General features: G+C 48.7%; 7 protein-coding genes across 7 annotated transcripts; 4 read left to right on the forward strand and 3 right to left on the reverse strand.

The window, feature by feature from the left end:
- Positions 1–86: 86 nt before the first annotated feature.
- P170DRAFT_513098 (uncharacterized protein) lies at positions 87–1,986 on the reverse strand (the record flags this gene model as incomplete). Its single annotated transcript, XM_024855061.1, has 3 exons — positions 1,507–1,986; positions 1,062–1,443; positions 87–1,006 (listed from the first exon to the last, which is right to left on the reverse strand). The coding sequence occupies exons 1-3, from the start codon at positions 1,897–1,899 to the stop codon at positions 87–89; spliced, it is 1,695 nt and encodes a 564-aa protein (XP_024700311.1). The 5' UTR covers positions 1,900–1,986.
- A 281-nt stretch (positions 1,987–2,267) lies between these two features.
- Positions 2,268–3,742, reverse strand: P170DRAFT_271414 (uncharacterized protein). The gene is made up of 2 exons (XM_024843144.1): positions 2,353–3,742; positions 2,268–2,283 (listed from the first exon to the last, which is right to left on the reverse strand). Exon 1 carries the CDS (start codon positions 3,710–3,712, stop codon positions 2,528–2,530), a length of 1,185 nt encoding a protein of 394 aa, XP_024700312.1. The 5' UTR covers positions 3,713–3,742; the 3' UTR covers positions 2,268–2,283; positions 2,353–2,527.
- A 1,423-nt stretch (positions 3,743–5,165) lies between these two features.
- P170DRAFT_440178 (aminoadipic semialdehyde synthase) lies at positions 5,166–6,738 on the forward strand. Its single transcript, XM_024850017.1, has one exon. It carries the CDS (start codon positions 5,269–5,271, stop codon positions 6,661–6,663), a length of 1,395 nt encoding a protein of 464 aa, XP_024700313.1. The 5' UTR covers positions 5,166–5,268; the 3' UTR covers positions 6,664–6,738.
- Positions 6,739–7,131: 393 nt separating this feature from the next.
- On the forward strand, positions 7,132–9,159 carry P170DRAFT_415927 (uncharacterized protein; the record flags this gene model as incomplete). Its single annotated transcript, XM_024847092.1, has 2 exons — positions 7,132–8,648; positions 8,700–9,159. The coding sequence occupies 2 exons, from the start codon at positions 7,132–7,134 to the stop codon at positions 9,157–9,159; spliced, it is 1,977 nt and encodes a 658-aa protein (XP_024700314.1).
- Positions 9,160–9,204: 45 nt separating this feature from the next.
- Positions 9,205–10,445, reverse strand: P170DRAFT_479542 (TauD/TfdA dioxygenase family protein; the record flags this gene model as incomplete). Its single annotated transcript, XM_024853694.1, has 4 exons — positions 9,205–9,380; positions 9,429–9,560; positions 9,634–10,200; positions 10,262–10,445. 4 exons carry the CDS (start codon positions 10,443–10,445, stop codon positions 9,205–9,207), a joined length of 1,059 nt encoding a protein of 352 aa, XP_024700315.1.
- A 555-nt stretch (positions 10,446–11,000) lies between these two features.
- P170DRAFT_366448 (MFS general substrate transporter) lies at positions 11,001–12,703 on the forward strand (the record flags this gene model as incomplete). Its single annotated transcript, XM_024844757.1, has 6 exons — positions 11,001–11,246; positions 11,298–11,423; positions 11,476–11,688; positions 11,741–12,238; positions 12,288–12,380; positions 12,434–12,703. The coding sequence occupies 6 exons, from the start codon at positions 11,001–11,003 to the stop codon at positions 12,701–12,703; spliced, it is 1,446 nt and encodes a 481-aa protein (XP_024700316.1).
- Positions 12,704–13,084: 381 nt separating this feature from the next.
- P170DRAFT_429729 (alkyl/aryl-sulfatase) lies at positions 13,085–14,908 on the forward strand (the record flags this gene model as incomplete). Its single annotated transcript, XM_024847910.1, has 1 exon — positions 13,085–14,908. The coding sequence occupies one exon, from the start codon at positions 13,085–13,087 to the stop codon at positions 14,906–14,908; it is 1,824 nt and encodes a 607-aa protein (XP_024700317.1).
- Positions 14,909–15,531: the final 623 nt, after the last annotated feature.

The raw sequence follows: 15,531 nt of genomic DNA on the forward strand, positions 1-15,531 counted from the left end.
CCATAGGTACACATTTCTTGTAGAAGACAGTTTTTGCAGGCGAGCTTGGGTATAAAAGTCTTATAGCGAAGAGTATTTCCACACAGTTAGCCATCAAATGGCCATGATTTATTCCACGCGGTTTGGTCCGCATGCGAAAGTGCGAGCCGATCAAAAATTTCCATCTTAGCTTTGTTTAAATGGTTTTTGACTTCATCATGTTGATCCGGCTGCACAACTCCTTTCTCAGGCCACAGCTGGCCCAACGACCTTTTCAACCGCTGCATTAACTCCATGGCTTTTATTGCACCCGCAGCATCTTGCTCGATTAAATTGGCCTCGTCAGTACAAAAGTGAAACGGAATCGACGGTATTCCAGCAGCCTGAACGCCCGGGAGGCTAGGCCACTCTTTCTCTAGATCCAGCAATCTGGATCGGTATAAAGCCCCCCCGTCAACAAGAAGATTCTGGGCAAGTAGCATCAGTTCAAAACTCGTGGACCATCGAAACTCCATGGCATCGAATAATGGTTTGTTATTGGTGAACAGGAACCTTCGATATAAAGCGGAGAGTGACATTTGCAAGTACAGGCTCTGGGCCGCAGCTTGCTCCGCAGCATCAAGTTGATCAAAATTCTCCGGGAATGTCGGGGGATCAAGACCTGTCAACGGGCCATCGTAATCAAGAAAGTATGGCTGACGAGCATGGTCAAAGAGCGGCAATACTTCGCATGATTGCCAATCTATAATGCCCAGCACTTCCGAGGGCTTCTTAGGATTCACGAAAATATTCTCAGCGTGGAGATCGGGGTGCCACAAACAGACAGATGAAAATGACCTTTCCAAAGGCAGAAGATATTTAACAAGACGAAGATAATTTTGAAGAGCGGCTATTTTCTTGGGACGAGAAGGGCTGTATGTGCCAGGGCCATATAGCGATAGCGGCGACCGGGGGAGTTGGTCCATTTCTCGCACACAGAATATCTCTCGAAGACCGACTGCCAACTTATATTGCTCCGCGCTATTCCCTAGATTTCAGAGGTGAGCAGACGATTGTGCCAATGATGGTCTGGGAAGCTTTACAAGGGCCTCGATCAAAATCTAATGCGATCCGACCGTCATCGAGGAACTCACGGCCTGTTGACGGGCCGACAGCAAAGCGATGCTCTTTGACTTCAGATCCATTCGGTTTCACAAGAATGCAGCTATCGTTGCTACCCAAGTCGGATGCGTAGTAAAGGCTCCCATACGGAGTAAAAGAAGTCGACATCCAGGCTTTTTGGAAGCCGGTAATTGCTTTAACGACTGCAAACTTGTCCCTGATATCAAGTTTTGGCCAAAGTTCATTAAGCTGAACTCCTGCTACTTTCTCCATTATGATATATTCGGCGCCAACAGGGGTTTTGTTTGCTCTAGAACTCCAGGCTAAGACTTTGGGCACTGGAGTACACAGCTCATTTCGAACCTAAATGCGCAGGATTAAATTAGAAGCCAGAACCTATACCGGAAAGATAATATTGCATCTTACAAAATCCATCGTGGCCACTTCGCTGGCAGTAGTATAGTGAGCTCGCCCAGCATTTGGGTTCGGTACTTTGCCCACGACTTCTCGGCCGTCTTGCATTATGAAAAGAAAACATTTATTGAACATTCCATCTGGAAACTTCTCGATGCGAGCGCATTGTGCAAGAGAACAGCCAACCGATTCGGCAGCAAGCCTTGCCAGCTCGGTCATATTGAATCTAACATGACGTATCGCCATTTCGTGCTCTTCATTGGACACAAAGCGGCCTCTTGTGTAGCGGAAAAAGTCGACATTTGCATTCCAATCTGTATGGAACGACCGCAGCTGGAATTTCAACCGACCATGAGGATCCAGTCTTCGCTGCTGCTTCACCGAGGGAATTATCTTGCCAATCATTTGAAATGAAAGATTGATACAAACTCAATGACGTAATATCTGAAAGAGAATTAATGTAGGAAGATACTATATTCACCGTCAACTTCGTGGTAGGGATAGGAAAGATGTTGACGGGGGCGGCGGGAGAATATGGGGTGGCTGGTGACTGGTAAAAGCAAGGGGCAAATGCAATGCACGGTTGACAAATATTTGTTTTTAAAGAATATCCTAGGCCCCCGCGAAATGATACGCACATGTACCCCTGTCAAATCAAATCCAGCGTATCTGATCGCTCGACCACGATTGTTCGTCATTTTTCTCTTATGGGTCGCTTTTCAGTTGCCTAAAATATTTGTGACTGCGGACTGATGGGTAACCACAAGGCCGTGCGAGGAATGTAGCAGTCTTGATACCACTTGGGACATATCAGATGGGACTCGAAATCAATGGAATCGCTTCTTATGAAGGCAGCACCTTTTTGTATCAAGCTGAATATATTGAGGTTGACACTTAAGGTCTAGTTCTTTCTCTGCTTGCTTTCTTAGTTCTCAACATGCGAGCCTTTCCGCCTAAATATATTATTAGCATTACACTTTCTTTTTAACAAGTTTAATGTCACCAGCTTCGAATTTATATTGATTCCGGGCTTCTAGTTCTTAGTGGGACCGTATTCAATAGCAAAAATATCATTAACAGCGTGGGCATCCGAGAAGGGATTCTTAAGGCTGAACTTGTCGGAAAAAGGATTGCTGCGACTTGAGCCACGCGAGGATCCACGCGAAGACCCCCGGTTGGATTCACAAGCGGAACCACGCGAAGATCCTCGGTTAGATCCATCAGAGGAATACTCATCAGAAGAGTAATAATCATCGCTCTCAGAGCTATCACGATCAGAGTCATCTGTCCTTGGAATAACAGGGTTCTGGGAACAACAACCCGGGACGTCACACAACGACCGGGGACCATGCTCATTTCCCGGCTCGACTCCTTCTGCCAGGTCATCATCCGAAGTATCATACCAGACGGTGTCCGGAGGAGGAAGAGGAGGCCAACTCCGCTTAGGCTTTTCCACTAGGCCCCCAAACAGAGTCATGCACCTGAACTGCTCCTGGTATGCGTCCCACATTGTGATATATCCCTGGTATCCGTATTCTTTCAGAAGATGCCACGTACCCGCATGTTCATGATCGTGGAGGTCCTTGATAAGCTGCTCGAATCGGGGATAAATTTCAACAAATATGAACTCGAACGGATCGTGTTGAGCTTGGAGCATGTCAGCGATAGTGGGATCTGACTCTAAATAATCACTGTGCGGCAGCCAGCCCAGCTCAATTAGGACAGCCAAATCTTTCAGTTTATAGGCATTGATTCGCTGTTTCCTGGCAGTCGGGTCCACTAGAGCCACACCCCAAGTTTGATAAAGCGCCCGAATCATTCGGGGACGCTCGGTGTTGGTGAGATAAGGTGGGTGTCGTAGTCCGACGTCGTTACGGATAAAAGAAGCGCAATGGTTGTTGAAATGAGCAATACCGCCCTCCACGACCTTGTCATTGCGGATGAGCTGAAGGACATGCTGGAAGGATAGATGACCTGAGCTAGGGGATGGGCCGCCTTGGTCGGCGAGCAACACTCGTGCATGCTTGCGGCATGGAATGGTTCGCGGTGCGACATGTTGATAGATGATGTAGCTGTGCTCAGTCCATAGCTGGCGGTAATGATGGCAGGTGGTGGCAAAGTACGCAACGTCAGAAAATGAAGACAGAGAGCAGAAAATAGCTAAACTCAGTTCATTCGGCAAAGAATTCATGCTCGATGAGAGGGTACGGACTGTCATCGTGAGTTCGCCGAAAGTAGGTGTTGAGTTGAACAAAACGAAGATCGTTCTTAGCTTTAATATATAACATGAAAAGATTGAGGACTGGTCGTAGCCTAATTTGCTCTGGGCGTCAGCAGAGGTACGTACCGCGCGCTACGTACTAATACGTGTTTCTTTGTTTCTATAGTTGGATAATGGTACTGGACTCAGCCTTGCGCTCAAGTAAACTGCCTATGTAACATACCCATCATCGTAAGGTGACCTAACCCAATGTAGCCCAGCGCACGGCGAACTTATCGTCCCTTGAAAGCCATGCAGCGTAAGGAATGCGGGGATGAAAATACTTAGCTTGAGTTGTGGGTTTTAACATGCCTTTTGATATTGAGTCGATGCACAACTCGTATGAAACGGGACTCGTGGTAGTTATGCGACATTTAATGGATTTTATGCAGAGGCCGATTTGCCGACGTAGTGCTGATAGCCCAGCGCACCAAGCAATGATGCCTGCCGGGACAACATGAATGGAGCCTTCCAAAATAGAACAATTCACACTTCTTTAGGCTGATCAATAAAACCTGGCAGCTTGTAAGATTAAACGACGCATTGGCGAGCGTCAGGGCCTCACTTTCCACTTGGCGTTTCGGGAACTATAGTGCATGGTGATTATGTTCTGCCAAAGGCAGAAGAAATTGAACGGTGACCCAAATTTTATGTCTAGCTGTTGTAGCCGAGAGAATCCAGATCAGCCGGTCAATCGTCTTTCACTCTAACCTAGCCTTATTGATCCTTGGCAGATTCGAGACTATCGATCTCCCTAGGCACCGGGAATACCCCTGACCTCGTGCTTGTAGATCTGAATCCCGCTTAATAAGATCAGATTTTGAGCCCCTAGCTGGCAAGGATTATCATTTTACAGAGGGTTCTGTTAAGGAATTCCTTCTTTTGTGTTGCTATTTAGTTCACGAGGTTCCAAAGGTGATGGCTTATGAGATCGAAGCCAGCCTGGTGGTGCTCCACAAAAAGCACAAGAAAATTTTCAACAAGTAGAAATTACCCATATATGCAAATCGGTTTACCTCAGGTTTGTTTATTGCAACGCAATGGCTATTGGCGTTTATCTTAGCCTACTATGAGTTACACAACCTTTGTGCCCTATATTGTCACTGTATCTAGTGGCTTTTGGCCCCCATCGCTCCAATCGCCCCACGTTTACCAAATAGTAATCCTGTCATCCTCTGAATGAGCTTGGACATAATTTTATAGGGTTGAGTCCATGTAGAGAGAGAGCGAAACGATTTTCATAAAACCTTCCAGTTCGAGACCCCGATGCCAATGACTCACAGCCAATAATGGCGTGATTTGGCCATCACTGGGCCTTGATTTCTCACCAACGCGCACTAAACCATTCCTGTAAACCATCAACAATTATAATAAGCTTTGCTCTCCATTTGGCCCCAAGAAGTCAATTCGATAAAGGTGTCCTTAAATCAAAACTCTATATATCTTACACGCCTGTGTCCATAAGCAAACAACATTCTTCATCACCTACACGCAACTCCCAAAGGTCCATCAAAATGGCATCAGGAAAAAAGGCCCTCCTTCTCGGTGCCGGATTCGTCTGCCCACCTGCAGTGCAGGCGCTATCTGACGCCGGCGTCCACGTCACAGTTGCCTCCCGGACTCTTTCCGCCGCCGAGGCAATCACTTCCGGCCGCAGCAACACATCAGCCATATCACTTGACATCGCGAACAGCGAAGCTCTAGACCCCGCCGTCGCCGACGCTGACATCGTGATCTCTCTCCTCCCATACACCCTCCACGCGGCAGTTGTCAAGTCCGCAATCACGCACACCAAACCTGTCGTGACGACGAGCTACATCTCCCCGGCTCTGTGGGATCTCAACGAAGAAGCCAAGGCGGTTGGTATCACAGTTCTGAACGAGATCGGCCTCGATCCCGGAATCGACCACCTGTATGCCGTGAAAACCATCGACGAGGTCCATCGCGCGGGCGGAAAAATCACTTCCTTCACGAGCTACTGCGGTGCGTTGCCGGCGCCTGATAATGCGGATAATCCGCTCGGGTATAAGTTCTCGTGGAGTCCGCGGGGCGGGTTGCTTGCTCTTTTGAACCCGGGGCAGTGGTACGAGAACGGGAAGATTGCGGAAGTCAAAGGCGAGGATTTAATGGCTAGCGCTAAGCCTAATGATGACTTTCCTCAGTTTGAGCTGGTCGGCTATCCGAATCGCGACGCGGTTGGGTTTAGGGAGTTTTATAACATTCCCGAAGCGGATACCGTGTTTCGGGGTACATTGAGATATAAGGGATTTCCGGAGATTATTCGCACGTTGGTGACGATTGGGTATTTTTCGCAGGAGCAGCTGGCGCCGTTGGGTGCGGATGAAAAGGAGCCCTTGACTTGGTCGCAGCTTACGGCTCGACTGCTTGGTTTATCTCCGGAGACGAGTGAAGCTGAGTTGGAGACCGCTGTTCTGGAGAAGGCACACTTCCTATCCAAAGAGGAAAGTGAACGCGTGGTGTCCGGGTTGCGATGGATCGGATTATTCAGTGACGAGGAGGTTGAGCTTCATGGCTCCCCTCTCGACACTCTATGTGCCGTACTGGAGAAGAAAATGGCGTATGGTCCTGGGGAGCGGGATATGATTGCGCTGCAGCATAAATTCGATGTGCTACGCCCAGACGGCGTTAGAGAGACACGAACAAGCACTCTGATTGAGTACGGCGAGCCCATCGCCCCGGGGTCTAGAAGTGCGATGGCAAAGTTGGTTGGGCTGCCTTGTGCGGTCGGTGTGTTGGCTGTTTTACGTGGGGATATAAAGGAGAAAGGCATGGTTGCTCCCTGGACAAGTGCAGAAATTGCGACGCTCTTGAGAGACGAGCTGAAGCAGAAGCATAAGATTCAGCTGAAGGAGCGATTTACAATTGAGTTGGAGGAACAGGTCTTCTAAACTACACAATACAAGCATCAAATGGCTTTTCTAAACAAAAGTTAACCATATATCCTCATATAGCGTAAATACATTGCGTGACGAAGTGGACTATTATTCGAACCGGGACAATAGACTTGATCTCTTTCTCCAAGTGGCGTTTCCAAATAGAACAATGTTCGTGTAGATCCAGCTCGTCAGAGCATAGCTATTAGTCCTCGTGGAAGCGTAATCTCACCGTTTGCAACAATTCCTTTTTTCTTTTTTTCTTTTTTTTTTTTTTTTTTCAAGATTACGAGCCGAAAATCAATATAATGCTGTGCACTACTTGTTCGTGCATGTGTTAATAATGCATCCATAGCGTGATGACGTGCTGCCCCATCACTATGGCCTCACAATCACCGATTGGCGCCTCGGCATATAGCCACCGAGTGCGGGGAAGAAGATCCGTTTGCTGACAGCACCAATACGTGCAAAAGTTGAAACCCCATGGCAACAGATACGAGAATCCGCAAACGTATCCCAAAGTCTTGTCGTCGGTGCCATCGTCGCAAGCAGAGGTGTGTTGGGTTCCCAGTTTGTATGGGGTGTGAAGCCGCAGATCAGCCATGTCTGCGGTCGGAGGCTACCTTGTCATGGCACCACGCGATGTCTAAAGATGCACTTGTTCGGCGAATCGAGCTTCTTGAGTCTCAGCTGGCTGAAGTATCCAGCCCGCTATCGGGTTTTGATAGTGCCATTGAGATTGATGGGAGGGAATACCCGGATCTACTATTGAAACGAAATAAACCCGGGACTGTGCCTCTGGTTAGTCTTAGGGACTCTGAATCAACTTATCTGGGACCATCGTCTGGTAGAACGATCGCGAAGAGCCTAGGACGCCTGCTTCAGGACACAGCATGGATGGATGATATACCGGTTGACGCGAGCCATAAACCCGAGGATGCATCCAATAATTTTGTCGCAAACAAAGCAGCTCCTCCTGACGATGAAGTCGGCTCGCGCATACTGGATGCCTACTTAAAAAACATGCATATGAGGTTACCTTTCCTTGACCGTTCCAAGATTCTCAAGCTTCATCGTGATCGGAACTTACCGATTGACACAAACCCCGAGGCTCAATTCGACCGATTCAAGCTATTTATGGTTTATGCCATTGGATCCGCGAATCTACAAATGACAGAGGCATATGCTGGGAGCTCACCAAGCTCCTTCTATGAAACAGCACTGCAGTTCAACTCATCCGTTCGCGAGTCTCTGACTCTAGCCGGAGCAGAGGCAATGACCCTCCTCTGCCTTTACAATCTACGCTCGTCAACATCGTCGAAAGTCTGGTACATGATGGGCCTAGCACTGCGTATATGCATAGACTACGGCCTTCATCGAGAAGCTCACTATCGAAAACAAACACCGTATCATGCACAGCTGCATCGTCGGATCTTTTGGACTGTTTACATTCTGGAGAGATATTCCTCATGGTCTCTGGGTAGACCATTCAGTATTGCAGAAGAGGAGATCGATGCAGAATTACCAGCCGACTTGGACGACACCATTACCGACGACGGATTTATTCAATATCTTCTGTTAAACCCAACCGATTCTTCACGCGAACCCCCGGGTCCAAATTTGAGAAGATTCATTTCGTCAATCCGGCTTCAGCGTATTATGTCTCGCATCCATCTTAGGGTTTACCGAGTGGATCTTCCCCCCAGCGAGTTGGTACCGGAGATCTCTCCGCTTCTCGCATCGTTGGAAGAGTTCAAGAGCACATTGCCTTGCATGGCAGAACACGAAGAAGACTTCATTAGCATGCATTGGAACAATTCAGTTCGAATGCTATTGCAGCCATTTCTAAACATACTACAACCCGACCATGAGCTTATCGGGAGAACTCTACAGGCATCAGGTCAGATGTGCCAGCTCTTTAAACGACTCAGACAGCGAGATTCATCGGGATATTCATTCCTTCTGGTCAATGGAATATTTATGGCTGGACTCACGATGTGGTAAGTACAAGTTCCAGTTTCATATTCAGATGCTGACAGACTGCGACTCAGCTTCTGTCTTTTCCGATCTCCAGGACTGTTGACGGCTACGGTTTCAAATGACTTACGAGCTGCATCGTCGGCATTATTTGTGATGGCAGAGCGCGACTCGAGCTTGAAGAAATATCGAGATTCTTTGGAGTCATTGATCACTCGTGTGTTGGAATTCGCGAATGACTCGAGTGGTTCAAATGACATAGATCGCCAAGACTATTCTCTCACGGACAAACCTCGGGCGATGTTCGGAGATACATCTAAAGGGTCTCACAGCTCGCAAAGTGACCCTGCTGCTTTACAGGACGAGTTCCTGTCTAACATGGGCTTCTTCGACGGAACAGGAGCCGACGCTTGTGAGAGACAAAACGGGTTCTTCAACATTAGTTATCCGTTCAATGGCATCCTCATGGATGAGATATCAACAGGCAATCTGTTCTTCATGAACATGGCCGATGACCTGCACTTCGAAATCTAACTATCCTAACTAACAACGAATGGACCCAATCAAAATGCGAATCTCTTAAAAATGACATGCCGCCAAGGTATCCGTAATTCCCAAGTCCTCCCTTCTAGACTTACTTTCTGGATCAAAGAATGGAACTTCTCCCACCCCAACAGCACGGTTTCCACTCCGTGCCCCGAACCCTTCATGATCCCCAGTAGCCGTATGGAACACGCTCCGATTATCCCAGATAGCTAGATAGAATCAGCACCCACCCAGTTTCGATCGTACCGAGAACATACCAATATCATTAGGCTCATTCCACTTAAACCTCACTTGCAGATCATGCCCATATGTAATCAGATCCTGAAACCACTGCAACATATTCGCGCTCTCCCTTCGATTCACCTCATTGATCCTCACCGGAAACGAACCTACCCCAAACCTCCCGCATCAGTACCTACACACCCTCACTAACCAACAAAGAGAAGAAAGCCTAGCACTCACCAACCGAGAAAATCGATCTCCACCACGTAATCGGATTCGTCCTCACAACCGGATGCATCGCCACCAACTCCTCACCAACATTAACCGGCGACCCCCTCGGCCCGCCAAACATCTCAAACTTGCCCGACAGTGCCATAGACCTAAACCCCTCGCCTCTATGCTCCGCCGTCAACCCCTCCAAAAATCGCTGATACGGCTTGCTTATCCGATCGTACATCTCGTACCCACTAGCCCAAAGCGTATCGCCGCCTGTAACGGGGAGGCTGGTTAATCGCAGGGATGAAAAGTCAGCGGGGGCATGCTCGAATGAGATATCGCTGTGCCAAACGGCAGCCTGGGTGCTGTAGACCGAGCCTTTGTAGAGCTTCTTACGGCCCTCGGAGCTGATGGTGCTGATTTGGGGGTCGGGGTCGCCGAATTCGCGCGCGTCGTTGGTTACGGGGTGGATGTGGAGGCCGTGGGAGGATGGGCGGCCGGTTAGGGCGCCCATGCGCAGGATGAGGTCTTTTTGGATGGCGTTGGTGAGGTTATCTTGGGCGCGGAAGAAGACGACGCCGCGTTCGGCGACTGGGTTTGTTGGTTAGTGGTGTTGGGTTTGTTGGGATCGGGGGAGAGCTTGGGCGCGCACCTAGGATGGCGAGGTCTTTGATTTTTCGGTCCGCGTCTTCGGCGTGGAGGATGTCATCGACGATATTGCAGGTGTTCTTTGGGAACTCGGTTCCTATGACTGGTGTAACGAGGACGGGTTCGTAGGAGTCCAACGAGCCGGAGGAGCGCTGGCGTTGGACTTTGGGTGTGCTGGAGGAGGTCATGGTTGATTATTTCTCTTCAAAGGAATTCAGCTCTCACAAGGAATGAACTGTTTCGCTTTCTCCTTGGCAAATACTCTTTTATAAGATCCGAAATTGACAGACCCGAGATGTGTTATGCTCCCTAAATTGGGACCGTCGGGTTTCGGCGTTTAGGGCCGATGGGCTCCCATTCGTTTGACAGCTTGTATATCAACCACCAGAAGGGGACAAATAAAAACAAGTCCCAACACTGTAAAACTGACGCAATCAAGTCAAATGCTGGCATGCTTTCTCTAATATTGGCGGTTGTCGGCGATAGGCAGAACACCTGGCGACGCTGCACACTAACGCCGAAATCCGATGGCCATCGGCACCTTCTCCGCATTTCAATGCAGCAGGATCAGGTATATTCGCTGGCTGATCTCTAACCACCTAATGAATGTCTGCAGAAATGGAGCAATTATGCCATTTGACTGAGGTATCGCGATGTGAAAACCGCACCAACATATATTTAACATTTTCATCAGCAACCTAACATGTTCACTCTTTTACCCGCTGATTAGCATACGACTCACGATGTCCGGTCAGTCTGAGAACCCGGCTTTACCTGTCAAATCGGTGGCGAAATTACCAAATGTCGACATAGATGAGGATGAGGAATACACTTTGAAAGAGCAGAGGAGGATTATCCACCGCGTGGATCGCCGATTGATTGTTATGTTGGGGTTCTTGCATACAGTGTCTTTGATTGACCGGGGAAATCTCGGGACAGCAGCTGTCGCTGGTATGAAAGAAGAACTCAAGCTGGTTGGAACGCAATATGTATGAGTGCTTCAACCTGTCTCCATTTCTTCCAACCAGTAACGGTAGCAGAGTACTATCGCAGTGGCCTTTTTCCCGCCTTACATTTGCCTCCAGGTCTTGGGACCCTTGCTTGTCCGGAAGTTAGGACCCATTCCTTATCTATCTGGAATATGTTTTGTTTGGGGTGCCGTGATGGTATTTGCACACTCTCCACATTCAAATCGAACCTAGTATTGATTGTGCCCAGCTATCGGCAGGGTTCGTGAAGAACTGGTCCCAAATGGTCGGAATTCGGATTATCATCGGTGCATTGGAGGCAGGGTTCTTCCCGGCGTCGGTGTACCTTATCGCGACTTGGTATACCAGATATGACATCCAGAAGCGATATGCTGTGTTTTATCTTCTCGGATGCGTCGCCTCAGCTTTCACTGGAATTCTGTCTTTCGGAATTACACACATGGTAAATAGATCCGGCATATACGTCCACATTTGTGTCCGTACTGACGAAACAGCGCGGCCTCGGTGGCCTCTCCGCCTGGCGCTGGATCTTCGTAATCCAAGGACTTCTAACTTGTGTTCTCGCTGCCATCAGCTATTTCATTCTAGTTGACTTCCCAGACCGAATGGCCAAGAGCAAGCGCAAATTCATGACCCAGAATGAGTACGCCTTCATTTTGCGTCGGATTGAAAATGACCGCGCAGACGTGAAGGTTGAACCGTTCAATTTGAGAAAGTACCTAGCTGCGGGTTTGGACCTCAACATATGGGGGTTTGGGTTGATTTATTTCTCGACCACCACGACAGCATACGCAATAACTTACTTCATGCCGTTGATCTATCGTGAAGGAATGGGCTTCTCCCAAGGGGCGTCGTTATGCCTTTTCGCGCCACCATATGCGGCGGCTGGCATTGTGATGTATACTACTTCGTGTATCGGAGATAAGTATCGCATTCGTGGGCCGATTATTATCTTCAATGCAATTCTGACGCTGATAGGCCTTCCATTAATGGTAATATACTTTCATTCCCTCATTGTACCCGCTAATCGGTCGCTTTTAGGGTTTTGCGAAAGGCAACGCTCCCCGGCTAGTAGGATGTTTCTTCATCACTATGGGCGCGAACTCCAACGTCCCGGCTGCTATGGCATATCAGGTGTGTAGCTTCTTCTCCCATAACCTCCACCCTTCTGGTATTAATGCAAACAGGCAAATAATGTCCGCGGACAGTGGCACCGCGCTATCTGCAGCGCTATATTCGTCGGTCTAGGCGCATCCGGCGGCATGACGGGGTCGCTTGTGTATCGGTCACAGGATGCACCTGATTACCATCCGGGGATTCTGACATGTGTTGGCTTGACTGGTATGAGTATTGTGCTAGTGATTCTATTGTCGATTCGGCTTCATAGATGTAATCGGATGGTTGACGGGGGTGAGTTGGTGATTGGTGGATTGCCGGGGTCTAAGTACACGTTGTAAACACAATGTAGCAACGGAAGGAAAAGATCGTAAGAACACGTCAAAGGTGTTGAATTTTATTTCTGCTTGTACTAGTGAAATTATAGCAAGAATGTATTCTTATTTCGACATACTGAGGGCTCAGGGAAGAAATCTGTAATGTATGCCCCCGCATCATCGGGGCATGTCAGAATCCACATCCAAGCGAGATAGTCTTGAAAGACGAGGTACAACCATGGCATACTGAGAAAAGAATAACGAATCGTGAGCGGGGTAAATTGCGTCAGCCCCTTATCGTGTAGCCTGGTACGACAGCCCTTCTGCAGCCGAGTGGTATAAAAGCAGCGACTTTCCCCTGGCAGTTGCACTACCACTCGCCACCTCAGACTTCTACCTCTCACCATGGCCCACCAAGAGCATCAACCTTCCTTAGAAGACAAGACCGACTTCGAGAATGCCTCTCGTGGCTTCATTGGCTCTCTCGATCCATGCATTATCCACGCCACCAATGGACGTGTTGTATGGAACAATGACGAATACGGCTTCGTCCACAACGCGGAATGCCCTGAAACAGCCAATCCCAAGCTCTGGCGACAAGCCCAGCTAGTCGCTAAACAGGGTTTGTTCGAAGTGACGCCTGGAATCTACCAGGTCCGTGGTTTCGATCTAGCCAATATGACGATCGTCGAAGGAGACAGCGGTATCATCATCATCGATCCTCTGACTTCCTCCGAATGCTCCGCTGCAGCGTTGGCTTTGTACCAAAAGCATCGAGGGGGGTGCCCAGTGACGGGTCTTATATACTCGCATTCCCATATTGATCATTTCGGTGGCGCAAAAGGCGTTCTGCCCGAGTCCGCCGATATTCCTATTCTCGCACCAGAAGGATTCATGGAAGAAGCGACGAGCGAGAACATGCTAGTTGGACCGGCCATGCGTCGTCGTGCGATGTACATGTACGGAAGCAGATTACCCAAGTCTCCCGAGGGACAGTTGGGTTGTGGTATCGGCATGGCGGTGTCTAATGGGACCAACGCGTTGGTTCCGCCCAACGAGACCATATCTCGGACCGGTCAGGAGAAGAGCATGGATGGAGTGAGGATTCGATTTCAGATGGTCCCTGGGACAGAAGCGTCAGCTGAAATGAACTTTCACTTCCCCGATCGCCGAGCACTGTACATCGCTGAATGCGCGACGCATTTTTTACACAATATCATCACCTTGCGTGGAGCATTAGTACGAGACGCGAAAGCATGGGCGCACTATTTGGACGAGTCACTGGTGTTGTACGGTGACATATCAGACGTTTTATTCGCCGGACATAACTGGCCGACCTGGGGGCAGAAGAATCTCGCGAAGATGATTACAGAGCAACGAGATCTCTACGGCTACCTGCATGATCAAACAGTGCGCATGATGAATACCGGAATGACGGGTATCGAAATCGCAGAGACATTGAAATTACCCCCAGCACTACAGAAAGCGTGGCACACGCAGGGTTTCTACGGGTCAGTGAGTCACAATGTTAAGGGAATTTACCAGCGCTATGTCGGCTGGTTTGATGGGAACCCTGCTCATTTGTGGGAATATCCGCCTGTTGAGAATGCTAGGCGCTATGTGGAATGTATGGGAGGAATTGAGGAGGTTGTGCGAAAAGCAGAGGGATATTCCCAAGCCGGGGACTTGAGATTTGCGGCCACATTGCTCGGGCATGCTGTTGCACTTGATCCCCAACATGAGGGGTCCAGGAGGCTGTTAGAATCGGTGTTTCAGAGACTGGGGTACGGGGCTGAGAACACGACATGGAGAAATTTCTATCTATCTGGCGCCCAAGACCTTCACTCCAGAGAGAAGGCTGAGACAGCACCTCGGTCTATGCAGGGGTTTGCACCAAATCAGTCAGTCGAACAGTGGCTTTCTATCCTATCAGTACGTCTGGATGGTGTGAAGGCAACCAACAAGTCGTTTACGATCGATATCACCCTGACCGATGTGGAACAAAATTGGAGGGTAATCATCAGCAATGGCATTTTGACATACAGAGCTCAGTCTTGTCTCTCTTCTCCCGGCGAATCAGGTCTCATCATCACATTAGACAAAAGTCAGCTTAAGAATGTTCTTAACGGCGGTTTGGATAAGGGAACGATTGAGCAGGAAGGAGATCGTTCGCTTCTAGAAAGGCTGCTCTTTCTGACAGGCGTGACGAAAGATGCCATTCCTAGTTAAAGCCTGGACTGTTTCTTTCTACCTTTTATTTCTTTCTGGTTTTACATCATGTCTACCTGTATGTCTCTTTACAGGAAGACAGTGCAAAATCTGCAAACATTTTCTCGTGGGCAACAGCAAGGAGTAAGCGGCAACCAAAGCAATGCAACACAATTCCCACCATAATCTTACAGTGTGATTATTGGTTTGAACAAGCCTTTTCTTGGTAGTCGACTTGGAAAATGATCGCCCAAGTGGCTCCATATTTCGGTTGTCGGGGACTCCTTTAGGGTAAGCCGTGTCCTGCTTGGCGCTCACTGCCTGATCGCTGAGGCAGTCGGGGTTCCGATTAGGAAATATCGCAGCAGACCTAAGTCATCTATCACTTGGAACAGAGGTCATCGACTTCGGAATGTATCAAACATAACCCCAAATAGGAATAAAATGTGCAGCATATTAAAAAGCAGGAAAGAAAATGGCAAAGACCAACAAAACTAGGGTCGGGATATGGTGGGGCTGTCTAAGCCACATCCTGCATTTTATCTATGAGGGAACGATGGAAGACTCTATGGCAGTCCTGTCCCTCATGCTAAGGTAATATAATTGAGAGTGCCTGTCAGATAAGACAGCCTCTTTCTTCGACT

The sequence above is a fragment of the Aspergillus steynii genome (genome assembly GCF_002849105.1).
Source record: "Aspergillus steynii IBT 23096 chromosome Unknown P170scaffold_8, whole genome shotgun sequence".
NCBI lineage: Eukaryota > Fungi > Ascomycota > Eurotiomycetes > Eurotiales > Aspergillaceae > Aspergillus > Aspergillus steynii.